General features: G+C 47.0%; 1 protein-coding gene across 4 annotated transcripts; it reads right to left on the bottom strand.

Annotated features, from left to right (window-relative positions):
- Nucleotides 1-1,625: 1,625 nt before the first annotated feature.
- IDS (iduronate 2-sulfatase) lies at nucleotides 1,626-25,309 on the bottom strand. 4 transcript variants are annotated; one of them, XM_021667839.2, is made up of 9 exons: nucleotides 25,169-25,307; nucleotides 24,353-24,489; nucleotides 23,397-23,574; nucleotides 21,040-21,128; nucleotides 18,818-19,018; nucleotides 17,060-17,230; nucleotides 11,524-11,650; nucleotides 8,121-8,294; nucleotides 1,626-5,705 (listed from the first exon to the last, which is right to left on the bottom strand). In XM_021667839.2, exons 1-9 carry the CDS (start codon nucleotides 25,269-25,271, stop codon nucleotides 5,233-5,235), a joined length of 1,653 nt encoding a protein of 550 aa, XP_021523514.2. In that variant the 5' UTR covers nucleotides 25,272-25,307; the 3' UTR covers nucleotides 1,626-5,232. The 4 variants fall into 4 exon arrangements, with proteins under 4 accessions (XP_021523514.2, XP_064216771.1, XP_064216772.1 ...); XM_021667841.2 differs by having other exon boundaries at nucleotides 5,479-5,701; XM_064360701.1 differs by lacking the exon at nucleotides 8,121-8,294 and having other exon boundaries at nucleotides 25,169-25,309.
- Nucleotides 25,310-26,302: the final 993 nt, after the last annotated feature.

The following is a 26,302-nucleotide window of genomic DNA, read 5'->3' as shown; positions in this document are numbered from 1 at the left end:
TACAGTAAATTAGGGCAAGGATTTTGTAAATGGCAGCTTCAGTCCTGCTCCAAACCTTCTTACCCACATAAATCATAGTCCCTGACTTTTACAGAGGAAAAACAGAAAGCAGGTAACCCCTGGCCTTTGCTCCTCTTGTCCTCATCCCAACGTTTGCTCCCTGGCCTGTGTGGAATACACTACTAGACCTCAAGCTTTTGTTCCTCATTGGCAGTGGGACCCCTCCGGCCTGGGCCGTCACATTACTCGGAGCCAGGTACCCGAGGGTTGGCTCCTATCCACCACATCATCTGGAGCCAACTTGTCACATTTGTTCTCTCTCACCCAAACTCTTCTGCCATCAGAGGATAAGGACTATCACCTAGAATGCAGAATCAAATAAGGGCATTCTTTGGTGATTAGCACCACACATGACAGTGATCTCAGGCAAGGCCTGGAGTAACAGGAGGAAACTCTGATCCCAAAGAAAACCCTTGAGTATGGGCTCCCCACATCAGACTGTTTTATCACTCAGAGGAAAGCGCCATCTGCCCCATCAGGTGATTGGCGGACAGGGACACCAACAGGAGCTTTCAGTAACAGGTGGAAAGGCAAGACCCAAGAGCAGTGAGAACTGTCGCTCATTATGGCCAAATGAGAGGTGATATGAAGGCACCGATTAATGACAGTCCTCTCTGGTTCGAGTTCTCATGTGCAGAAGAGAGAAACTGTTCTGGAGAACCAAGGGGCCACTGAGTGCAGTGAGGCTGATGGCAGGTTCCACCACAACGGGCTATCCCTAAGGCCCAAAGGGACAATGGCAGATGCCAAAGGGAGAACCGGGGTTCTAGTTTAACCCCAGATCCCAGGCCAGAATTCAAGAGATTCCTTTGAAGAGCTCTAACATGCAGGATGGACTTGGGAAAGGAAAAGGAGCTGAGCCTCCATTTGGTAGTTTATACCCAAAGCCCTTCACACAGTGATGGATGAACAGCTTGGGAACCTGACAGATGGCAGTAAGATTAGGCAGAGAGAGAACAGTCATTTTCCCTCTGTAGCCAAGGTCAGGCTGCTCCAGAGTCACCTGGCTTACCTCCCAGCACAAACCCCAACATTTTAAGTAATTCAAGAGTATGGTAGGCTGGGTGCATACCCAAAACAATTAAGAGCAGGGACTCGAACAGATATTTGTTCATCCTTGTTGACAGTAGCATTATTGTAAGAGCCAAAAGGTAGAAATTACCCAAGTGGCCATTGGTGGATGAATGGATAAGGAGAAAGTGGTCCAAAAAAAAAGATGAATGAAACAGGGCTGTGCAGCCATGACAGCTGTTAACCAAGAACTGTCAATGACATAAAAAGCCAAGCTAACTATATCTTGCTTTTATGTTAGATCAAAAAAGCAAGATATAGATTATATGAGTAGAATGCAGCTATGTAAAGCTAAATATGTCCACATCTGCGTATATGTCTGTAGGCAGGTAAAAGGGTGAAAGGAAATACACCAATGTCAACAGTGGCTATGTCTCAAATGGTGGGTTTTTCATCTTCATTTTTCACATGTCCCAGATTTTATGCAATAAACATATGTTACTCTGATAATGGGGTGGAGAGACACCGTAACTATAAGACCAAACCACAAACAATGCAAAGAAAAATGAGTATTTATTCAATCTCCAGATGAGGAGGGGTCTGTGTGTATAACAGGAAAAGATACAGAAAAAGCTATCACACAGGAAAAGATCAATTTGTTTGATTACATTAAAAGGTGAAACCCATAACCAAAATTTAAAGGCAAATTTACACAAGTGGAAATACAAATGCCCAACCATCGTACAAAGAGAACTATGATCAAGGTCACTAATACGCAAAGAATGAGAAGTTAAAACAGGTTACCACTTTGACCTATTACCATCAGGGTACTTATTTCGGTTTCCTTCTTTGTTTGTATGTGTGCTTACTTTATATTTCAGTTTACTACCCACTAAGGCAGCAAGAGAGCAGAAAGAGAAGCAAAACCGAGATGTTTTGACAACTTGGCACTGAGAGACCATCCTAAGAGAACAAACTGAGATACACAAAAACATGTATTCAGAAAATTGATCAACACAGCATTATTTACAATACGGAAAATCTGGAAATACCTAAATTTCTAATAACTGAAAGAAAATTAAGTAAATTGTAAGACTACACAATAAAATACATTACCAGCAATATAAAGTGTCTTTGTGAAAATCTGTAATAACCACATGTAATAGTGAAAAAAGAACATAAATTGCATGATAAAGAACACAATATGATCACAAGGCAAAAAATTCACACCCCCAAAAAAGACAAGATATTTACTGACGATATTCATGTATTTGTCCTGCATTTCTATTTTTTAATTTTTCCATAACTGACACATCAATTTTATAATTAGGAAAAAAATACTTATTTAAAGTAAAGTGAACACAAGATTCTCTAGCAACATTCATTCCATCCCACAATACAGTCTAGAGAGTCACAAAAACCTCAGCCTCCTTTAGAGGGGGTAGGAGGGAAGCCCGGTAGTGAAGAATGGACATGAATGAATGGGTGAAGAGAGGGAAGGGACAACCTAGTAGGAGGGAGGCAGGGATAGGCAAGGGAAAGGTGGGGACCAGTTGTCACACTGGTCGGCCAAGGAAAGGGGCATTGTGGAGTCAGGGAAGACTCTGACTGCTCAGCAGAGGTCTGTCTAGACCCAGTAGTAGGCACTGACGGTGTTATTAAAGGACAGGATCAAAGAGAGATTTTAGGAAGACACATGGATTCTTTTAGGGACAGGGGAGGAAAGAGGAGGGGTGGGTCAACTACTTGGAAAGAAAGGGAAAAGGACTGAGAAGATGGCAATGGAAGTGGGGGGGAAGGGGCTGACTGCCTTAGTGACTTCCATACCAAAAATATTTTGCTCAGCTCCAGGTAAGTCTTTGTGGGGCAAATGAAGGGTAAAGAAACAGCTCATAGGAGGTATTTGCCAGGAGTCAACAAATTCAGTTCAAATCCAAAGAAAATCTAGGAGTCTCCAAAGAAAATCACAGAGTCCCACTGTGTCACCGAGGCTGGAATGCAGTGGCATGATCTTGGTTCACTGCAACCTCCAACTTCTGGTTCAAGCGATTCTCCTGCCTTGGCCTCCCAAGTAGCTGGGATTACAGGCATGCGCCACCATGCCCGGCTAATTTTTGTATTTTTAGTAGGGACAGGGTTTCACCATGTTGGCCAGGCTGGTCTCAAACTCCTGACCTCAAGTGATCCACCTGCCTCAGCCTCCCAAAGTGCTGAGATTACAGGCATGAGCTACCATGCCCGGCCTCATACATACTGGGTTTTAACAAGTCCCTCAAAAAAGTAGTTCTGATGCTCCCTCATGTTTGTAAGCCACTGAACGAGGGCCATTCAAAATGTCTCTAGTTCTGCTGTCAGCTAAACCATCCAAAAGAACCCCTGCTCAAATGAAACAGAGATTTGTACAAATAAAGTAACTGGAAGACCAATAAAAAGTTATGTACAGCTCAGTGGGGTTAGGGAAAGGTTATATGAAGCCACAAAGATATGGTTTCTCTAAGCCAAGCCAAGGTAAGGAGCTATGGAGTAGGCAATAAAGCCAAATGCACTGAAATATGTCATAAGGAACTTACAAACTGTATTGTAAAAGTCACACTGAACATGATGACAGCAATCACGAGGAGAAGAACAACAAAGAAAAAGCTGACGGAAGCCATCAACCAAAGAAAGTCGAGGCTTCCAAAAGAGACACAAGCTTCAGGATCAGGAGATGAACAAGGCCCTTCAGTCATGGAGAAAGTGTTGCCAGAATAGTCAGTCGCTTAACTGCTTAGAAGATCACTGTGTTACCATGTGTACCTCTATTATAGGCTAATTAATTTTAAAAATCTAAAATTTACTGATTTAATATAATATCTTGTCATTTTTGGTAACAATTAATACACTGCAGTAACTTAATATAGTTTGCTGTATTTTGTTTCACCAACATTTACCTTGAAACACTGAAGACTCTGTAAAGAGAAAATTACTAAAAACTACTCCTTCACTACAGGACATTAGATATTTAATATTTATTTAGAAAGCTGTTGACACTTCCGATGACTACTGATAACTGACAAGCTTAAGCATGTTAATGAATTGTAAATATTCCATCCCTTTTAAGATTATATACACTAAGCTTTTTACTATCACTGGCCCTTCTGGATGCTTTCATATTTAGAGAATATATAACTACATTCTGACAGGCTGAAAATGACCTAATATTACACTAATGAAAAGTCTAACAGTCCTCAAAATATTTAGAATTTAATGTTTGCTTAAATAAGCAATTAAAAGTAGGATATTTTCTGCCTCCAGAATAAACACGTCTGCAACCAATCATCCCTAAAGAAGAATACTGTTTTGAGTGACTCAATCCATCCATGGATATAGTTACATCTTCAAATGTTTTCCACTGTGAAGAACAGTCTTTTAATAGATGGCCATTGAGTTCAAGGGTAATATTATTTGCTAACAAATTATTATTTGGGCCAGAAAGTATCTGAAAAAAGTTTAACCAAATTTCCTACACATCTCATATCTCTAGTTTATTGAGCATTATTTATTATTTGATGTACAAATTCTACATTAATTACTTCATACGTATTTTACCTCGACATTTTGAAGCCCCATGGTCTTAAAAACAAAAATAAAAGATAGACTTTAAGACATTGGCTTCTGGTATTAACTTTAGATTTGAAAAAGAAACATGGATTACATGTTAACATAATATTTTGAATATATTGGGCTACATAAGATATATTATTAAGTTATAAATAAAATAATCAGGAACTTATTTTGGTGTCTAGTTTGATATATGGTTACTTTTTGAAATGCACTCAATTCCACAAATAATCAAAGTATTCTTTCTGTATAATGCTATGTTTGGTTATTACATATGGTCTTGGTATTCAAAGGTATAAATGACATAATTTGAGCTTGTTTACTTTGTATTTATTCAATAAATAAGTTGTAACTGTTTTAAAAAAGCATAAATTAATAAAGACTAAACGAAAAGGTTTGGCTGTTACATATTCTCAGGCCAAATTGTCCATGCATGTTTGGATTAACTAGCTCTCAGGCTGCTTCCAATATTATGGGTAATCACAAAACCACCAGCTCTAACTCCTCCTCTCACCAGCTGGAAGGGAGCACATTACATTTGCCATCCATGGTTGGCAAAACTCAAGGCATTAACGACTGGAAAAGCTCTGCACCTTGGGACTCATTATACACATTGTGATCCTGCAGTGGGTCAGAATCCACAAAATACAGTTCCCCTGCGTGGATGTCAGAAAAGTTAGCCAGAAATTCATCAGGATTGAAGCCAACCCACACAGTATACCTATAGTCTATGGTGCGTATGGAATAACCCATGATCTTTATATATTTTAAACTCGGCTTGTCAGAATTCTGCTGAGGGAAGTCTGCAGGCCGGGGATACTGGCTATAGGCAATCAGTTCACGGGGATTACCAGGGAGGTATGGATCCTCTTCCAAGCCATGGAATCGAAAATGCTTCAGAAGGTTCTTGCCTTCTCTGCACAGCTCAACGTGAAATGAAGGAACCGGGCAGCGAGGTGGAACCTGCAGTCCCGCAAGTCCAGCCAGCGTGGGAAAAAGAGACACGAGTTCCACAATGTCTGTGGACTGCCTGCCTGAAACAAGAAATGACACAGCGGAATGGGTCACATTATAAAAGCATGTCCCGGTCGTCCAGGATCAGTAAAGGAACTGTCTGGGCGCCACGCGTTTTCTTTTTTTTAATTTACAACATTTACCTTTACCAACAGATGTTTAGAAACACCACCACCTCACCACCTCACCCTGCACTGACTACACATCCAACCAAATAGCAGGATGCAAAATTAAGGTCCCAACAGCGTGCTGGCATTTTTAAAAACAACCTGAATTTTGGAACCACCAATGTCGTAACTGATTCAGACAAGGATCATCAATTGAGGCTACAACCACTGGGTACCAAAGTATGCTGAGGAACAGGACATTCTGAAGCCACAGGATCACCCCACACATTACTCCCTTCTGGATGTCTGCATCAGATTCATCTTCTCTTTTTATTATGGTCAAATACACACACCAAAAAATTTACCATCTTAGCCATGAAGTATCCCCCAGTCTGATACAATGGGAGAATACAACAGCCCATGTAGTACACGTGTCAAAAATGTTTACCCTGAATGCAGTCACGTGGGAAGAATCAGACAAATCCAGGCTGTGGGACGCTGTATAAGGCACCTGGCTTGGATGCTTATAAAAAGATGAGGTCAGGGAGATAATGGAGCCAGAACACGTAAGGCCACTGTGACAACTTCTACTTAGACCGAGAAGGAAACATAACAGGCTCTTGTGCCGGGCTGCGACATGACTTGACTTGGGTTTTAATGGGATCACTGTGGCTGCTCTGAGGAGGAAAACCTAAAGGGGATCGAGGGCACAAGCAAGGAGACCATTTAGCAAGCTGTTACAGTACTTCAGCACAAGATAGTGGCAGTCTGGACCAAGGCGGTGGCAGGGGAAGTGGTACACACAGAGTCTGAATGGAGTGACAGGCTTGCTCACAGACTGACTATCGCGTACGGAGTAAGAGAAAAACAGGGGTTGAGATGATTCCAGGATATTTTTGACATGAGTGACGAGTCCCATTTCTTGAGGACAAGAAGAGTGTTGAAGGAAAGGCTGAAGATGCAAGATGTGAAGCGTAGCTCTGGACATGTTAGACTGGCCAAGCCGGAAAGGCTGTTGGAAACAAAAGTCTGAAGTTCAGGGAAAAGATACAGGCTAGAGATAAAATTTGGAAATAAACTGAAAGGCAGTACAGTTACATGAATTTCTAAATTGCTGAACACTTCCCAACAAAAGTTGTAGAAAAGATTCTCAACCAATCCGAAGATCTTTCCCAGCAAACAAAGGGCTAACATCATGCCTTGAAACTGTTAACCTTTCTATCAATGACATGAAAGAAGACAGGGGCATGCAGTGCACACAGATCAGCTGTGCAGAAAGTGAAAGTGGGCAGTATAAAGCAAGTTCAGAAAGATCCAGAAGGCCAGAATGGTGGTCCAGAACCAAGACAAATTTAAATAGGAATCAATACACAGTACAGGATTTAGATGTTAAGGATGGATTAAATGCATAAGTCCAGAAAGGGGGCAACCTGGTTTAGCGTAGTTCATAGAAGTGGCACTCCAAAAAGAGCAAACGTCATACATCATTTCAGAGATAGTACACAGCTTGTCTGTGAAATGCACTGGGAAGATCGAGCCAGGATAGAACTCACAAGAACCCACACAGGTTGCCCACACATCCAGGAAGGGTATCTGGTCCAAGTGATATTCTGGAAGTGCTTTGTCAAACTGAAACTTTTTGGGAGACAGAGACCAGGACAACCACGGGTCTAAATACTACCCTGGGACGAATAGGTGAAGGACTGGGGATTTCAGCCTGGAGAAGAGAAGGTATTGGTGGAGGGATGGGGTAGGGGTCATCGCTGCTGTTTTCCAAGCTTTGAAGGACTGGCACATGGAAGTCAAAGTAAACTTGTCCTTCACTGCTGGGGAGGGCAGAGTAGATTCACCTAGTAGATTTCACAGGTCTGGTGGTTCGCCAGATTGATGAGCTGTCAAAATGGAAAATGTACCCCCCATAAAGAAGGCTGAGTCCCTGCCAAAAGGGTGCAGCTAGGAAAAGGATTCTATTCGTCTGTTACGGGGGCAGCCCCTTCCTCTAAGCTCTGGGGCAGACTCCTGTAGACTGTACCACAGCCCTCCCCATCTTGGGGTTGCACCTGATCCTTTGTGCACCATCACCCCACAAGGCTCCTTGTGGACAGGGGCCATACTTGTCAGTTCGAGTTCTGTCACTCTTTCCTCACCCAGAGCGTGAGAGATGCTCAGGAAGCATGTGCTGACCACAAAATGTTGAGAGGAAATTCCAACACAAGGCAGGAAGGGGGGGTCTGTGTAACCCCTCAGCCTGTGAGTCGATAAAGTGGTTCGCATACAAAGTAAAGGCACTCTTGCTGTCAAGCACTATCATTTCAGCATATTTGATACCTGGCTCCATCAACTCTGAGGCGGAATGAAAAGGGTCGACATAAGGGAAAAGCTTCTCGCCTGCCTCCGGAAGTGCAGCCGTCCTTCCAGGAACGTAGAGCATCAGCGGAACACGGGTAGCAACATCAAAATTGCTGTATTTGGCCCATTCTCCGTGTTCACCTAGAGCCCACCCTAGTTCATGAAAAAGCACAGAATCACAGAAAATGAATAATCATCATAGCACAGCTTGTTTATTTTAGAAACCATTTCACTTCCTGTTGTAAAAACCAGAGGAAGTAGAAACGCATCACCTAGAAGAAAAGAATTCACTTGGAATTACCACAGAAAGGGTGATTTCAACTGAATGCTGCTTTACTCAGAATCAGCTATTTGTCCTCAATGCGGAAACTGTTAAAAAAGAAAACATAGTTAAATTCCCAAACCCAAATATCTTAACAAACTACTAGCAACAAATGCATAACGCTGGTCTCTGAGGTGGTCCCCACACAGCTATGCCCCCGCTGCTGAGACACACTCATGCTTGACCGGGTGGAAACCCTGAAACCTGTAGTGTCACCACTGCCCTGCGCTGTACCTACCGATCTTTTGACTCCTGCCCTGTGAGGTCAGGTTTTCAGTTTTGGGTCTGTGCCACCTAAAACTGCGCTGCAGAACTGCAACACAATCATCAGATTCAAAACAGCCAAGGACGTCTTGGTTGATTTTTAAGACATACCACAGATAAAGTAAACCAAAACCTCTGATTCCAGATCCTTAACCCCGATTGAAAACAACCCATCCGGCCTATTTAAAACATCCCTTGCAAAAGATGGTTTGAATACTCCAAGTTGGAAATGCCCAGTCTTTTAAAGTTACAGCACCCTTTTTGATACAAAATAATGCGCATGACAGAAATTGGACACTGAGTAGTGTCATAAAAATAACCAAACACACCAATGGCTGCCACAGGTAAATTAGAGAAATTGTTGAAATACACCGTACAGCACGAGACGTTGCTGGCTCTGAGTAACAGATGACGCTGGGGCTGCAAATGGTGTCCCAGCCTCCCAGGGTCTGTGGTCTCCAGAACAGCGCTAAAACCTGTTCTGAGTTGACAGTGCTCGCCTAAGAAGACCCCAAGTCGAGAGGAAGCTCTTACCTACCAATCAATAATCAAAGCAGACTTGATACCCGTCAGAGATGCCCAGTGATTGTGGCGAACGCTTCCTCCCTCTGGCTGTCAGTACTGGGGAGTGCAGTGGGAACTTTCAGATAGCTCAGTGGAGCTCAGGGAGAAAGGGGGTTCCCCCCACCCCAGTCAGTCAGCCCTGTGGGCCTAGGAGTAGCCCCACTGCTCGACCTCTCCACTCTCTCCGGGAGGATGAGGCAGCCTTGACCCACGAGGGCTGATGAACGGGTAGGTAGGGCTGATGAACAGCAGGCTCCTAGGGCACCAGCTTGGAGGTCACGTTGTCCCTTTTAGATTCGGTGTGGCGGGAATCTAAAAGGTCGAGGGTTGAGAAGCCTGCAGGATGGCAAAGTGAGGGACCCCAGCAGTGGGACCTCAGGAATCCATCCCCAGAAGTCTGACTGGGGTACCCGTGGAGGCTCTGAAGTTACAGCAGTCAGGCACTCTTCGGCACTCTGAATACCGGCACGCAGGCTTCGGCCTCTGCCAGCTATTGTGAGCTGCCCTGCACCGGGCAGAAGTGGCCTCCAGGCCCGGCACAGAGTCTAGCGCATGGCACATGCTGCCGAAATAGCTATGGACTGCCTGACTGCAAGATCGCATTGACCTATCTCGTGCCGGGCCTCAGCCTGTGCTGCTGCAGCCAGGAGCAAATACGGGGAAAAGTCTGGCTAAGGAGAACATGTGCCTGTGTGGGCCCCAAGGATCCATCTTGAGATCAGGAGGAACAAGAGCCCAGTGACCTTGACAGGCAGCTCAGGAGGTTTCTGGCTCCTGCCCCAGAGGCCCGGGATGAGGACGTGGCAACACAGGGAGGCCCAGGGGATGATGAGCTTGAGGAGAGGTGGCCAGACCACCTGAGACACTTGTTAAAGTGCATTTTCCCATGCTCAGAAGTGCGAGCTTCTGAGACCAGGTGCAGAAACCAGCATGTTTTACTAGCTCCCAGGCAGTTCTGATGGAGTATGTCCCAGGAGAGGACTTTGAGGTGGGCTATTTGTAATCTACGGTAGCTGCCTCACAACTAGAGTCTGTTAATGGAGAAAAGGAAACTGGGCACTGAGGGGTCAGAGGCAGATGGCAGATCATCAGGAATATGTGAAAAATTATGCCACCTCCATATATAATAAAATACTGTAGACCTTTACAAGGAAAAAGTAGGTTTCTGAGAAATGATACAGAGATTGTCTATGACATTAAGTGTACAAAACCAGGGAATGTTAACAGTACACGCGGCACAAGCAATCACATCTTGTGATATACATGTTACAAACATACACATGTATAATGCATATCCCTGTGTGCATAAGTGCACGACTGATGGCTGGCAGATGGAGCCCTAATCCATTGGCACCTGTTAGCGTTGAGCAGGTGGGAGAAAAGGGCAGGGTGTTCTGACTTGGATTATATGATCTGTCTCCTTTTTTCTTTTTACGATAAGCACATGTTATGATTTACTGGTATCCTATTTCGTATTTGATGAAATGAAAGAATTATTTTCCTTTTTCTAAGTATGATAACAGTATTATGGTTATACTTCAAAAGAGGCAATGTTTTTCAGAGATAGCGATCAGAAAATGGAACCATCTGGGATTTGCTTCAAAACAACTGGGAGATGGGGGAGTGGGTGAAGATAAGAGGAACAAGACTATGTGAGTGGGAAACCGGGGAGCTGCTGTTTTATTCTCTGCTCTTGGAATGTGGAAGAATTAAAAAATGCTTTTAAAAAGATAGTTCCATTTTTGGAAAAGAAGGAAACAGCCTTAGAGGAGATAAAGACTTGAAAAGCCTAGGCTCTCGGCACAGAAGACAGTCGGAATAGGGGTGGGAGGGCTGGAGCCAGGCCTGAAGAGCTTGCTGGGCTCTGCCAAAGGATTGTTCTGGATCCTCTCCACTCAAGCTAAAAGTCTTCAAACCCCCCAGGTTAAAAATGGGGGTTATAAGAGCTCTGCCACACAAATGGAGGGTTCTTGCTGCATTCACCAAGAAAAAAAAAAAATTTCTACAAGCCCCTCCCTGGCCCACCCACATCTATCCCTCAAGCATCTAAGGTAAAGGTCTCAGGCAGGACTAACATGTTGATCATAAAAATGCCCCAGGATCCCAGACTCAAGGCACCACTGGTTCACAAAAGAGAACACACCCATGTTTATGGCAATAGCAATTTTGAAAAGGATGTTTCACAGGAAAGTTCAGATACTTTGAGTCACCAGGGAATTTCAAACTGCTTACCATGATCCGAGGTAAATGCAACGATGGTGCTGTTGGCCAGTTGAAGATCGTCCAAAGCACTCAAGAGGTGACCAACCTGTGTATCCAAATATGACACAGAGGCAAAGTAGCTCTGGCGGATTTTCCGCTGCAAATTAAAACAATAAAATAATGAGAGTGACTGCCATTTAAATTGCTGTGGCATACAGAGATAATGCTTGCCTGAGCATCTCTCTCAATCCCAACCACTTAGTTGATGTCCTTAATGATTTTCTCAGTCAAGACATAACACTCCTTTTCCTACCACCTGTATCGCTTCGCCCACGGAGTCACAGCAACATCTCTAGGTCTAAAAATAAGATCAATTTCTAAGCAAATCAGATTTCATTTTAGGGCACAGATCACAGTGGATTAATGTGTCACTTACTGTTCCCTTCTGTCTCCTTCACATATTCTGATGGACTCCAAGAGATAAACATGTACACAGAAACTAATCCCTTCAGTCCTCCAAACATAGGCCCACACATGCTCTGGTAAAGGTCACAAAGATACAGCTCAGCTCTGTTAATCTCCTGTGGCTGCCGTAACAAAGTATCACAAACTGGGAGGCTGAAAACAAGAGAAATGTATTGTCTCCCAGCTCTGGAGGCTAGAAGTCCGAGATCAAGGTGGTGGGAGGGCCATTCTCTCCCTGAAGGCTCTAAGTAGAAGAATCTTGCCTCTCCCTGCTGCCAGGTGGCCCTCAGTCTCTGGCACTCCTCGGCTTGCAGCTGTATCACTCTGTGTCTCCATCTTCGTGTGTTCTTCCCGTGTGTCTCTCTCCCCTCTTCTAAGGACAATGAACATACTGGATTAGGAGCCCACCTCACTCCAATATGACCTGATCTCAACTAATTACATCTGCAACAACCCTAATTCCAAATATGGTTACATTCTGAGGTACTGGGGGGGTTAGGACTTCAACAGCTCTTTTCAGGGAAAAAAATTCATAAATTAACAGATAACAATGCTGATTGAGCCTTTTCCTCTGATCACTTTCTAACCCAACAGCAGGATACAACTGCTTCTCTTCATAGACCATGGCTGTTACGTGGAGCTCATTTCTAACAAACTCTCAGCAGGCAGAAGAGTAAGGCAAAGACCAGAGAGCAGCACATCTTTCATAGTCCCCGAACTCAAGAGGGACTTTGGGAACAGCCAGGTCATGTCCTGAAATAAATGAGTCACTGGTCCCTCCTGGGCTCTCATCCCCAGCCTGGTCCACAAATGCTAAGGACAAAGATTAATCCTCCACCCCAACAAGGGGTGAGAAGAGAGTTGTGACTTCCCAGACCAGCCCCTGCCTTATCAGCTGGATCCGCCAGCTTCTCACCTCACCTGCAGTCAAGAGAAAAGAGCTACATCTAGCCTCCTAGCAGAATTACGCTGAATCCTGGCCTACTTATACTTTCTGGGAGACGAAGTCTTCAGTGTGAAACCTGTGGAACTTTGGTCCTCCTGGGGACAAAAGACACCTGTCAGGATGGCTGTGTCCTATACAAAGATATTCCCTCCTTCCTATGCTAGCCCCTGGATGTAAGGCAGTAAGCAGACAAGGTCCTCACCCTTAATGAGCCACCCATCCAATGAGGACACGATCATGGAGACAGAAAAATACATAATAATCGGTGAGGCCCACAGTTGATACAGGAGAATAAGCCCTCAAATCTGACTGAGAGTTTTAGGGAAGGCTTCACAGAGGAGTTAGCATTTGTCAAGAGGCACTGCAGTCAGACAAATGGGGCTCAGATGCTCCAAGCAGGGGCTGTGGTGCACAGAACGGTGTGGAGTTGTGACATAGCAGGTCATGTTTGGGGCCAATGAGTAGGCCCCTGTGACTGGAGAATCAGATGGGAGGGCAGACTGGAAAGTTAGGTCCAGGTCAGATAATATGGACCTGGTAGGTCTATCCAGGGAGGGGAGACTCCAAGTTCTAGGTCAATGGAGTCACTGAGGTCTCTCAAGGCGAGAAGTTGATGTGATCTGGGCTACAAGTTATTAAGAGTCCTGCTGCAACAGGACACAGACACAGATTCCAGACGCTTTAGACAAAATGGTACTAGACCACTGCTGGGTATGTAAGAGGTGCCCACCACACTTGCTGAATGAACAAAAGAAAGCAAGACCTACTGAAGCGGTCCAGAAGCATGTGCTGAAGGATCCAGAGGACTGTGTGGATGTGAGAGGAATTTAGGGGGATCAAGTAGACATGGGGGCAGGGAGCAGAGCAGGAGGAGGTGCTGAGGAACCCAAGGGTGGCTCCAGGTTTCACATCCAGCTGGTGACACATTTGCTGGCATGTGGGGGCAGGGGGCACAAGAGGAGGAGGAAGGAAGGAGAAGAGACAGGGCAGGGGTGGTGGCCTGGCCATGCAGAAGCCTATGGATCTGAGGTCTCCAGGGTCATCTGCCTGGGAATGGCTCTTGCAGGCAGGTGAACACACATATCTGAAAATCAGGAGTGGGGCCTGGGCTGAAGAAATAGTTCTGGAGTCATCTGCCAAGGCTCAACTGAGCCCAGCTGGGGAAGAAGGGGTAGAAAGGACACAGTGGGGAGCCTGGGAAGCGGCACCTAAGTGGCAGACACAGAAAGAGGGGACTGTCAGGGAGCCTGGAGCAGAGGGGGGCCAGAAGTCTAAAAAGGAAGCCTGGGAGGCCAACAGTTCCAGAAGGGGTGGAGCTGGCCAACAGTGAGAAAGTGACATGGAGCTCAAGGAAGGTCAGGACTCACACAAATGGATTTTATTGGCCACTAAGGTCAGTGCTGAGGTCAGAGAGTTTAATGGGTTGGGGAGGCGGAAGTGTGCATAGAGAAGGGTGAAGAACAAATGGACAATGAGGCCACAGACACAGCCAGAACAGCCCCGTATGCCCTCGTTCTGCCTTGGAGGTCAGGTGATGGAGTGGGAAGGAGAAACAGGCACAGGCAATAGGGGCGGCACTTTTGCAGCTGGGAGGTATGAGAGCACATGGAGAGGCTGCAGGGAAGGTGGGTGAGAAGACTTTGCTCATTCTGCTTGCAGACGTGGGAAGCGGGGACAGTATGGGGAGTCTAGGGAAGAGGCCTCGAGCCCAGAACATGCAAACACAAAATTGCAGATCTCGGTGACGGAGATTATGACTAGAGCCCACTCACCAAGTACATGCTAGGTGGCATCTGATCCTCTGAATGGCACATTAAGGACTCCAAGACTCAGAAGGGTTAATTAACTTGCCCAGAGTCACAAAGCCGATAAGGGGAACAGCAAGGATGCACACCCACATCCATCCCATCCCATCCGATCCCCTCCCTGTAGCTGTCCAGCAGACTCCATTTCTACAAGAGGAAAGGTGCTGTCCACTGAGAAATGGGCACAGGGGTGGCAAAGGCATGGAGGGGAGGAGAAAGGGAGTAGAGAAGCAGTCAAGCAAACAGAGCAACTGCAGAGGACCAGTGAGACGAGCTGAGCAGAGCAGAGCTTGCCTGGGCTGCTGGGACTGGAGGCGGGGCATCTGAGGGCCTCCCTGCTTCATGGGGGCATGGATTTCCTCCAGCAGCTTTCAGGACTTGGACTGGAGAGTGGAGGGTGTCGCTGGAATGTCTAATGATAAGGGTATGACAGGAGGGGCAAGGATAAATGGACAAGTATGCTGAGCTGAGCGGCTGGGAAGAACAGTAAGTCACCTGCTACCAGGCCTTAGCAATTTAGGGAAGCAACAAAGCCAACAGGCCCTGGACACAAGGCGGAGACAGAAATCCACAGTCTGGCGATCCCCATGAGGTGGAGCAAGAAAGGTACTAGAAGAGGTTGTGGTCAGTATGGTGACTCAGAAGGAGCAGGCAACAAACTCCTGAGTGTGGCCCCTGAAGTCACTGGCTCCTGTGGAGCTGAGTTAGAAGGCTGGAGCTGGAGAGGGCCCAGAACTGAGAGGCTCAAGAGTGCAGTGAGGTGGGCTTCGATGCAAAGCTGCAAGAGGACAGTGAGCAGGCCTGAGTTCAAGGGGAATACAGGGCTGGGACCAGCACATGCATGCATCAGCGAGGCCCTCTGGGCCATGCTATCCACCAAGTAAGGAGGGGACCAAGAGAACTTGAAAGAGACCGCTCCATGCAGCTGACATGGTTCTACACACTTCTATGTGCGCTCTTTGGTTCATGCTGAAAATCTCTACAGTAGATGTTATCATGGAAAAACTTTACCCACCTTGTTTTGGTTTTATAGAGCAGAAAACTCAGGGAGGTTCAGGGAGGTAACATGACTTGGCAGAGGTTAGGCAGCTGGTGTGAGGTAGCACATGAATTAAAACCCACACTGCTGGGAACCAACAAATCTAACCACGGGGCTTTGGAGTTACAGTCCCTGGGGATGAATCAGCTCCACCCAGCACGAATTTGGTGCTGTCAGACAAGTCAGCACACCTCTCATGCCTTGAGTTTCCTCACCTAGACCACTAAGTCCCCATGAGGACTAACGGCAACAGCACAAATGAATCGGCGCCCTTACTGGCACATAGTCCATTCTGAAGGGTCATTTTAAGTGACTGTCACTAATAAAGCAAGGGATATCTGCATGTGGTGCTTTTGTTCTGTGTTCGTTTTAAACAATACACTATAGCAGTGGCTCTCAAACTTCTGAGTGCATCAGAATCACCTGGTGTGCTTTTTTTTTTTCTTTTTCTTTATTAGAAATGTCAGCTGTCAGGTCAGGTTCCCCACCTCCGGTTTCCAATTGTGTAAATCTGAGTGAGCCAAGACTCTGCATTTCCAACAAGCCCTCCCAGCAATTCTGAGGCAGGTAGTCCAGGAAGCACACTTTGAAAACACTGCCATCTTCCATTCACTATAGCTTGCCTGCCACAGCATTCATGCGAGAAGAGAAGGGGAGGGTTCTGTGTGGAATATTCCACAAAGAACATTAGTCATATGTATTCTGCTCTCTCCAGGGAGAAAGGGTGACTGATGAGTCAATGTGAGGATTCTAATTGTGTGGCTGCTCTGCCCCTAAATCATGGCAAAGGAATGGCAGACATCACAGCTAGATGGCACTGGCCACGATGGCGTCCCAGTTCCCTCTGCACCAAGGCCCTGCTCACCAAGCCACCCCCTGAGAGTGACAACTAGCCAGGGTAGGCTTTCCCACAGAGAGAACCTACAAGTACCAGCAAACCAAGCTTGGGAGTTGCCCATCACTCTACAATTAATGAGCTGTCACCTGAATTAAACAGTATCCCCCTGGGTTAGGAGTGGTCACCCAGGTTGCTTCCCCACCCGTGTCCACAGGCAACAAGTCACCAGATCTCTGGACATTCCCTTCTTTGGAAGGTAAGACACTGGCTGAGAGAGTCCTGATCCACCCAGCACTGCCTGTGTCCTAAACACCTAGAGGACACCCCCACCCCAGCACTTTGCATGATAACTCACACAAAGAACGCTCTTAATAAGACATTAGAGATGGAGTTGTGCCTACTAAGAAGAGTGGTTTCAGCTATGACACTATGTCATCAGTGTTCAATACATCCCCAAACCATGTCCTTGATACCTGAAAGTCCACAGGAATTGGGCCATAGGGCACACTGATGTTTAAGGCTTGGACGTCTTCCCGTTGCCTGATGTCCATCCAGGGGTTGTAGGCCACAGCGGGTAGGCCATCAGGGACCTCAGGATCGGGAGCCAGGGTGATGTTCTCCAAGGGATACAACTTCTGAAATTCCTTGAGGAAAAACAGCCGCAAGGTTGCCACTCTTCTGGCAAAAGCACAAGATTGTGGCTCTAGTAGTGTCTCTACTGCCTTTTCGCTAAGCCTGTGATGCATTTACATGGTGGCTCACTCACATTCCCCATGTATTCGTCCCTGATGTGGATAGTACAGCCTTAAGTTACTCTCATGAGATGCCAATGGCAACGAAATATACAACTTCTGTTTCCTACAAACTGAGCAGCAACCACTCTCTTCCTTCATACAAACAGATGCCCTTCTGTTCCCGTCCCCGCCTCATGCCCGACTAGAAAAAGTATGGTTAGGTGTTGGGATCCCAAAACCACCCTCAGGTTCAGTAATTCACTAGAAGAACTCATAGGATTCAGCATTTAGCCTCACTCACAGCTATGATTTATCACAGTGAAACACACTCAGCAAGGAAAGAAGGCACATGAGGCAAACTCTAAAGGAAACTAGGCACAAGCTTCAAGTCTTCTTCCAGGGAAGTCACACAGGATACACTTACTTCTCCCAGCAATGAGTTGTGTGACAACACATGTAAAATGCTGCTAACTAGGGAAGCTTATTAAAGCCTCATCATCCAGTTTTTATTTGGGGCTAGTCAGGTAGGCACTGTCTGTCTGAAACATACCACAATTCCAGGCTCCCAGAACAACAACAAAAAAACCGAGGGGTTCAGCATCAACCATAATGTTTGTCTAAACGTTTAAGCATAGTAAGCCAATTCTGGGAATAGTTGAAACACTTCGGAAGTCAAAGTTTCCAGATGCCAGCCGAGGGCTAGACTTATAAGCAGGCCTTTCAAAGAATCACAGCCAAGCCAGCTTTGTTAACTGTTTTCTGCAAAGAGGCAGGAGAGGTGAACCTCACAGCCTTCTTCTATCCAGGGGGCTGACACCCCCTGCTAGGAAGGCAAGATCCCCTGGGCCAATCAAAGCAAGATACTTGCAGCATCAAAGAGCATACTGCTGGCCTCTATTCTCATTACAAGTGACGGGCATTCTCTGCAAAGTCAAAAGGATGGGATGCTCAGGCCCACGTAAAACATGATAGGGAAAAATGGAAAAAGATTCTAAAACAGAAAAGACTATATACTCCAAATGACATACAAGCAAGTATAGGATTCGAGGTTCCAAGAAGCAATGCAGTGCATTGTGTTTAGAGGATCTAACCTGACAGGCTCAGGGGGACAGGCAGTTTTTAAAGAGGGCTTCACCTTCCCTGGGACTGTTTAGCAAGGGCTATCCCTTATTATAGGCTTTGGCAGCCAGCTCTGATTCACTTCTCTGTGATGATCTCACCATCCAACCCAGTATGTGCTCAATAAATTCAAGGAAAGGAAAGTAAATCCTCCAGCGGAGGGAATGGAAAGCCAAGCACTTCTTACAAGATGCTTACACGTTCTTGGCTTCGACCTCTAAATCCCATCTTCACCCCACTGAGTACACTAGTGCTCATCAGGCAATCATGGTGCCTGGGGATGGCAGGATGTTGCCATCTTCCCTGTGCAAATCCCTCCCTCAACAAACAACATAGCTGTGGCGGCTATGCTGGATCAGCCCTCAGCCAGCTCTTCACCTTGGGGTATCTGAAGGGAATGTGTGGCTTATGATACCCAACAGCCAGGAAGAAAGGACTGGCTGATGTTTTCATCTTTTCCAACAACCGTATGGCTTCCTCAGTGCTCTGTTTGTCAGGCAAGGTGCCCTCGGGCACATCCACCACATCCACGGGGCAAAGCAGGTTGGCATGGAGTTCTCCATCTGGCCCCCGACATGTCTTTCAAAACAAAATACATAACATCAGCTTTTTAAATGCAAGAAATGGAAGTCATGAAGGCTATACACATAGATTTAATGTTCACATAACCAGCCCCTCCCACGTTAGTCATTCAGTCTGAACAGAGACATCAGAAGTAGAACTATTAACAGAAAAATGCAGCTTGTTTTCCAGGCAGGGGCCAGAAATCCACTAGCACTTAGTTTCTTGCTATTAATACTCTTTCTCTAGATCATAACTAATTAAAAGAAACCCCAGTAGACTAATTATCAAAAAAATCCATCTCTAATTCAACAACGAAAAGATAAATACGTCAGTTAAAAATGAGCAAAGGATTTGGATAGACATTTCTCCAAACAAGACACACAAATGGCCAATTGCACATGGAAATGTGGTTAACATCATTAGTCATTAGGGAAATGCAAATCAAAACCACTTCACACCCAACAGGATGGTTATAATTTTTTAAGATGGAAAATAACAAGTGTTGACGAGGATGCTGAAAAATGAGAACTCTCTTACGTTGCTGGCGGGAATGTAAAATAGTGGAGCCACTTTGAAAAACAGTCTGGTAATTCCTCAAACAGTTAAACGTAGTTATTATGCCCCCAAAATTAAAAATATATGCCCATAAGAACACCTGTACAAAAATGTTGATAGCAGTATTATTCCTAATAGTCAAAAAATAGAAACAACCCAAATATCCATCAAGTGATCAACTGATAAACAGAATGTGGTACAACAGACAATTATGCAGCCATAAAAAGGAATGAAAGGCCGGGCACAGTGGCTCATGCCTCTAATCCCAGCACTTTGGGAGGCCGAGGCAGGTGGACTGTCTGAGGTCAGGACTTCAAGACCAGCCTGGCCAACATGGAGAAACCCCATCTCTACTAAAAATACAAAAAATTGGCTGGGTGTGGTGGCACATGCCTGTAATCCCAGCTACCTGGGAGGCTGAGGCAGGAGAATTGCTTGAACCCAGGAGGCGGAGGTTGTGGTGAGCTAAGATTGCGCCATTGCACTCCAGCCTGGGCAACAAGCGCGAAACTCCATCTCAAAAAAAAAAAAAGAATGTTGCCCTTTCACACAGCCCTGCCTTGCTGACCCCACCCGTGGGGAGGACAGCCCAGCACCCACCTCAGACCACTTGTTCATCTATATATACATGATTTGCAGCACTCAAGGGGGATTTAGTATTGTCAGACCAGCCACTTTGAGAAAAAATGGGTAAGGGGGGCAATTACGGCAGGGACCGGGCATTTGTACGTGAGGCCACTAAAAAGGAGCAAGATGGCTTCAGGGAATTAAGATGGGATCTTCCCTACTCAAGCCACAAGCCAAAGGCCAGAGCCCACAGTTTTCACTCTGTTCTAAAATGCAAAGCTGTCACGAATTTAGAACAATACCTTCCACCTCACCTCCAAACCCTCACCCTTCCCAACACAATGTTTACTGTCACTTCTCAGTTCTCCAGCAGCTTTTCTGAGTTTCTTAAATGTAGGTTTTAGTTTCATTTATACATTTGGGATTCCTCCAAACCAAGATTTTCTTTGTAGCTTCCTTTTTTTCATAATGCTCTAAAAATTTAAAACCCCTGTCAGATTCTCAGCTGCTGAACATACACGTTAGGTCAGACAGACACACGGCATGCCTTTCTCCCATTCTGGGCGGAGGCTCCTGGAGCTCAGGCCTCTTTTCTCCCTTCTGTGTCTCGGCATCTCCTACAACTCTCAGCCTCAGCCAGAGTGAGCACCAGGGAGCCATTAAATGAATCTGACACATTAGCGCCCAAGGTTTTAGAACAAGTAGTACCCACCAGCTTCTAAAATGAAGCCACCACACCTGTTGGGCCTAATGCTAAAGATCCCAACACTTACCTCTGTGAAGACATTATCACAAACGAAACCCACAACTTCATGGTATATAACCAGCTGCACAGAACATGCAGCATACCCAGTAGTTTATCTGACAAAGAAAAAAGTGGTTCCTCTTCAGAAATGTCACTTTCACAGACTTACCTTAGTGTTTTCGTACTTCTCAGAGGAAGGATGATAAGGTGGAAAAGACCAGCTATATGGAGAATCATCACTATGGTTAGAAGATATACCTTGAAAGAAAAAAAAAGTTGTTAAATAAAACATGACAAGTCTTTCAACACCCCACTCCCCATAATTAAAACTGTAAACAAACGAGCAAGTGGAACCTCCCCTTCTTTGGGGCTCAGTTTCCTCATCTACAAAATCAGGACCTTAGGCCAGATGATAAAAAGTCCCCTCTAAAGCCAAACTCTCTGGTTTCTATTTGAGAACTTAGCATCTGACTTCCTGGTCCCTAAGCCCTGATAATTTGTGCTAGGCTCTGTGGAAGGGACCCACAAGGACAAGATCAGCCAGCTCCTTAGAGCCCATGCTGAAACCTATCTCCCACCCTATGAAGGAGGCAGCAGAGACATCGGCACCACCAGGTAGCTGATGGGGGAAGGGGAGGGAAGCTTAGGCAAGGTCTGTGCCTTACCCAATGCTATCAGATATTAGATGAGGGAGCCAGGACTCAAAACCATGTCTTAGAACTCTAAGTTCAAGCGTTCACTCATGAAGCAGAAACCCACCCTTAAGCTTAGTAGCTTATAGTGTATTCGGAAAGACAATATAACAGTGCTCGAAACCAAAGAAGGACTGCCAGCTTTCAAAAGCATCAAAGTGCCAAGTGGGGGATCCTCCAATCACAGAGGTTACTGTGAGTCACGTGAGGACTGGCGGGGAGGACTTCTAGGAGCCAGTGAGGCCTGTGAGGCATCTGAAGGGAAGTGCTGCCTGTAGCAGTTAGCCAGGAGTAGAAGGGATCACAGGCAGAACCTCGGGAGAAAGGGCATCAGCAGCAGTCACACAGTGGGACTCCAATAGGGGGCACCAGAAGAGGCAGGAATAGACAGAAAGAGGGCAGTGTGTGGAGGGCCTATGAGCAGAGCAAGCACAGTGGAAAGAGCACACAGGAGGCCAATAACCACAGCTCCAAATCCTGATGTTGCCTCTTAGCATCCCTGCAACCTCTGGAAGCTACGTGACTTCCATGAGCCTCCATGTCTTCCTTGGGAAATGATGATGATAATAAAAACCCACCTTGCTTGCTGTCGGGAGGATGAAAGGAGTGGCCAGCATGGTATCGGCACATACCTGGCGCTCAGTGCTGGCTACTGCCATCTTGGAGCAGGCCCAGTGCTAACAGAAAAAGGTCCTGAGAACAAAAACTCAGCCAAAAAATGTGTTCCCACAAGGGCTGCAGGGAAAGGTTTGTTCTCTGGGAAGGGCATGGCGCTTAGAGCCTGATGCCAAAATGGAATCATCAGGAGGGAGGAGGTGAAGCAACATCACTGAGTCCTCACCTGGCTTCCCCTCCCAAAGCGCAACCTCCTCCCTCTGCTGTGCCTCCTCCTCTCCAAAATCATCACTTCCCTCCAGCTGCACTCAGGCAAAGGGTGTAGGAAACACCACACTGTAGAAAGTTCTGACACTGGGCTTTTAGCTGTGCAATAGGACTCCTGACAGGTTCACCTCCAAAACTGGCCTGACTTAGTAGAGCTAAATGTGAGTCTCAACCTGGGCTGGCCAGCTACGTTCCTGTAGAAGGCTGCCACGCCTGCCAGGGAACCACTGAGCTCAGTAACAGCTACTGAAAACATTCAAATCATCATCCCAAAGGATAAGCCCGGGCTCTTGTCTTCCAATACTTTTTTCTCCATTTTCTTCCTCAAATTCTCGTGTGTTACTTCTATAAATAAAAAGTTTTAAAGTTTGTTTGCTTCTCACTATCCCCATATTAGCATTAAAGAGAGCCAGTTTATAAGGCAGCATTTGAGGTCAGGAATGTAAGTCTCTGGCACCCTATACACCCTGGGTACCAGATTACACTCATTTTTCTGACCTAATTTCCAGAGTGGGCAGCAGCCCCCGCCTAAGCACAGCCCCCTCACTGGGCATCAAGTCAGCATCGCTGGCCACACGGGAGGCCCTCAGGTGTCTTCACCCCACCCCTAGGTTTACTGACAGGTACCCTGCAGGGAAGAGGGTGGGGCCCAGAGCTGGACTGCACTCAACACTGCCACCTCCCCAGGCGGCGTCTTTTCTACCACCCCAGGAGCTGAAGGACCTAACAGCACACCCTCAGTGGTTTATGAAAGGAAACAAAGTTCTTTCTACCCTTTTTCACTTCGGGTGAGAACATGAAGCAAAATTGAGAAGTCAGTTTTTTAGAAAGGAAGCACTGAATAGCGGGGCACTCGCCCAGCCAGAAGAGGCTCTGCAAAGACAACCCCCCATCCCCAGGAAGATTCAAGCACCACAAAACGAGAAGCCAGACTCTGGACATGGAGCAGTACCAGGATGAAAGACTTTTCCCACCGACATGGTCACATAGCCATTGTCCTTGAAGTACTGGGGGATGGTGGAGAAGTTTCCGGCGTGTACCCTCCAGTAGGAGTTGAAGTCGTACAGGCGGGTGGTGTCAGGTCTCCTGCCAGTGAGGAAGGACACGCGGCTTGGGGCACACACTGCTTGCTGTTAGGGAGCAGAAGCAGAGGTAAACGTCCTCACAACAAAATAAGTCTGCCGCCTCGTAAGTAACCAAGCAACCGCCCTCCTGAGGCCCCTGGCAAACAGCTTGGTAGCTGAGTCATGCAGTTCTCAAACCAGCCACTGGGATTTGGGCGTTACCTGGCAACAGACAGAGTCTTCCGGGAGAGAGAAAGGGAAGCAATCAGCCCCTCAACCCAGCAGATGCTTGTATCCTCCTACACAATGACCTCCCCAGGCTTTTATCATCCTACACAATGACCTCCCCAGGCTTTTATCATCCTACACAATGACCTCCCCAGGCTTTTATCATCCTACACAATGACCTCCCCAGGCTTTCGCCCTCCTACGTGATGGCCTCCACAGGCTTTTATCCTCCTATGCGGTGGCCTCCACAGAAACACAGAGTGGCCAGTGTTGCTGGGGGCAGACTCGTGACGGGGTTTAGGGAGCAGACCCACTGTGGCTGGCTCTCACCTGAGGCCAGGTCGGTAGACCTGTGGGTGGCCTTCAGCAGCACCCCTTCCTTCTGAGCACCAGGCAAGCCCCCGTTCTGGGAGAAAGCTGGCCAGGGCTGCTGTGAGCACATTAGGGCCAGGGCACCCTTGGAGGTCAAGCTTTCCCGTGAGTGGACAACCAGATGTTCTCGACCACCATTTTCCAGATGTCCCACACAATCCTCGCCATCTAACAATAGCTGAACCTCCCCAACCGTCAGCGCATGAAGAGGCACACACCCACACCTAGAGGTTCTCAGACATACCTGCGCAAAGGCATTCTGGAAGAGGAGGCTGTGGGATGCCAGTTGGTCAATATTTGGGGACCTCACCAGCTTATCCCCATAACATCCCAGAGAGGGGCGCAGGTCATCCACAATGATGAGAAGAACGTTCAGAGCATCTACACAGGAGAGAGGGGCTTTGATGAGGCACCTGCACTGACACCGCCAGGGTACTAAGAGGCCCAAGGCTGGACCCTGCCCCTGAACAGCCCAGCCACGGAGGGAGCTGTGCCTCAGCAAGGGTGGGAGTGCGGCTCCAGGAGGAAGCCTGAGTCCTGGGTGGCAGGGTTAGGCTTTGGCCATGGCCTCAAACCTGGGTGAGGGAGTGAGATAGTGAATGAAAGATGATGGAAAGGAAAGAATTTAGGAAGAAAGAAAATGATGTATGGAGGGAAGGACAGATGGTTGGATAGAGGAAGAAAAGGAGGAAAAGATGAATAGCTGAAGGGAAGAAAAGATGGAGAGGAGGGGAGGAGAGAGAAATATGAATGGGTAGAAGGTAAAAAGGAAGGATAAACTAATGGAGGGAGGAAAGGAGAGGGGGAAAATGGATACAGAAGGGAAAGAGGAAGGGAAAGAGGAAGAGAAGTATGGTGGGACAGAAGGAGGATGGATGAACAGATGGAAGGAGGGAAGGGAGGGATGGAGGGGAGGAAGGAGTGAAAAATGGAGGGAGGGAAGGAATGATGGATGGATGAAAGAAGGAATGGTAGGAGGGAGAGAGGGTAAAAAGAATGGATATAAACAAGGAAGGAAGGATGGATGGAGACGAAATGGCAGAGGGGGCGTGAGTGTCACCTGTGGTCAAGTTGGCCTGTGCCTGGGATCCCAGGGTGACGCAGACGGAGCCCAGGACCAGACCGAGCAAGAGAAGGCATCGGCCGGTCCGGGGCGGTGGCATTTCGGCTTCGACTCGACTGCTCCGGAGCGGTGGTGACAGGCTGCAGCAGGCGGCGCGCTGAGCAGCCGCCGCCGCAGCCACACAGGCCTCCACGTCGGGAACCCACGAAGACTACGCAACACAGCCGCCGCCCGGGCCCAAAGGCCCGGGCGCCGGCCGAAGCAGGAGTGCGTCTGTGCGTCTCTTCCCTGCGTCCCTCCCCTCGGGGGCGGGGCCTTGGGGGTTGCGCGTCATCCTGCGACAATGGGCGTGGCCGAGGGACGGGCGCAGAGCGGGGGCGGGCCAGCTACTTGGCGAGTTTCGCAGACTCAGCGGCCCGTAGGCCCCTGGGTGGAGAACTGCTGAGGGTATTGCGATTCAGTCACTGCCCTTAATAACTAGCAGTTACCCGTCTTTTTGCCTTCGCTTGTGCTATGCCTTTCACCTGGAAGCCCTGCCCTTCCCTCTTATCTTTATAAATAAAGACACACGTCTTGCATTCCAGCCCCAATGCCATACTCCTTCGATGAGGCGGTTTGAGAAGGTCTCTTCCTCCATCGAAAAGGACTCCCTTTCCTATTCATTTCTTCAACTAATTCTTTTTTTTTTTTTTTTTTTTTTTTTTTGAGATGGAGTTTCTCTCTTGTTACCCAGGCTGGACTGCAATGGCACGATCTCGGCTCACCGCAACCTCCGCCTCCTGGGTTCAGGCAATTCTCCTGCCTCAGCCTCCTGAGCAGCTGGGACTACAGGCACGCACCACCATGCCCAGCTAATTTTTTGTACTTTTTTTTAGTAGAGACGGGGTTTCACCACGTTGACCAGGATGGTCTCGATCTCTTGACCTCGTGATCCACCCGCCTCGGCCTCCCAAAGTGCTGGGATTACAGGCGTGAGCCACCGCGCCAGGCCCTAACTAATTCTTATTAAGCATCGCAAATATGTATAACAGGCGCTGTTGGTGGCACTGGGGCTCTATGTCCCTGCCTTGGTGGAGCTTAAAACAATAAATAAAAAAATAACATATAGAATGTCGGTGGGCATACTTGGTC

Source organism: Aotus nancymaae, unplaced genomic scaffold (genome assembly GCF_030222135.1).
Source record: "Aotus nancymaae isolate 86718 unplaced genomic scaffold, 86718_ANA_hifiasm-v0.15.2.pri h1tg000004l, whole genome shotgun sequence".
Lineage (NCBI taxonomy): Eukaryota > Metazoa > Chordata > Mammalia > Primates > Aotidae > Aotus > Aotus nancymaae.
Note: the sequence above shows the minus strand (reverse complement) of the source record. Positions and strands in the feature narration are given on the sequence as shown.

Bases quoted from the DNA above. Each gene is read 5' to 3' on its own strand.
- IDS (XM_021667839.2), bottom strand. From the start codon at position 25,271: ATGCCACCGCCCCGGACCGGCCGATGCCTTCTCTTGCTCGGTCTGGTC. The intron at 21,129-23,396 runs GTACTGCTCCAT...TTTTCTTTCAAG, and splicing joins GGGAAAAGTCTTTCATCCTG to GTATATCTTCTAACCATAGT. The intron at 19,019-21,039 runs GTAAGTCTGTGA...TTGTTTTGAAAG, and splicing joins AGAAGTACGAAAACACTAAG to ACATGTCGGGGGCCAGATGG.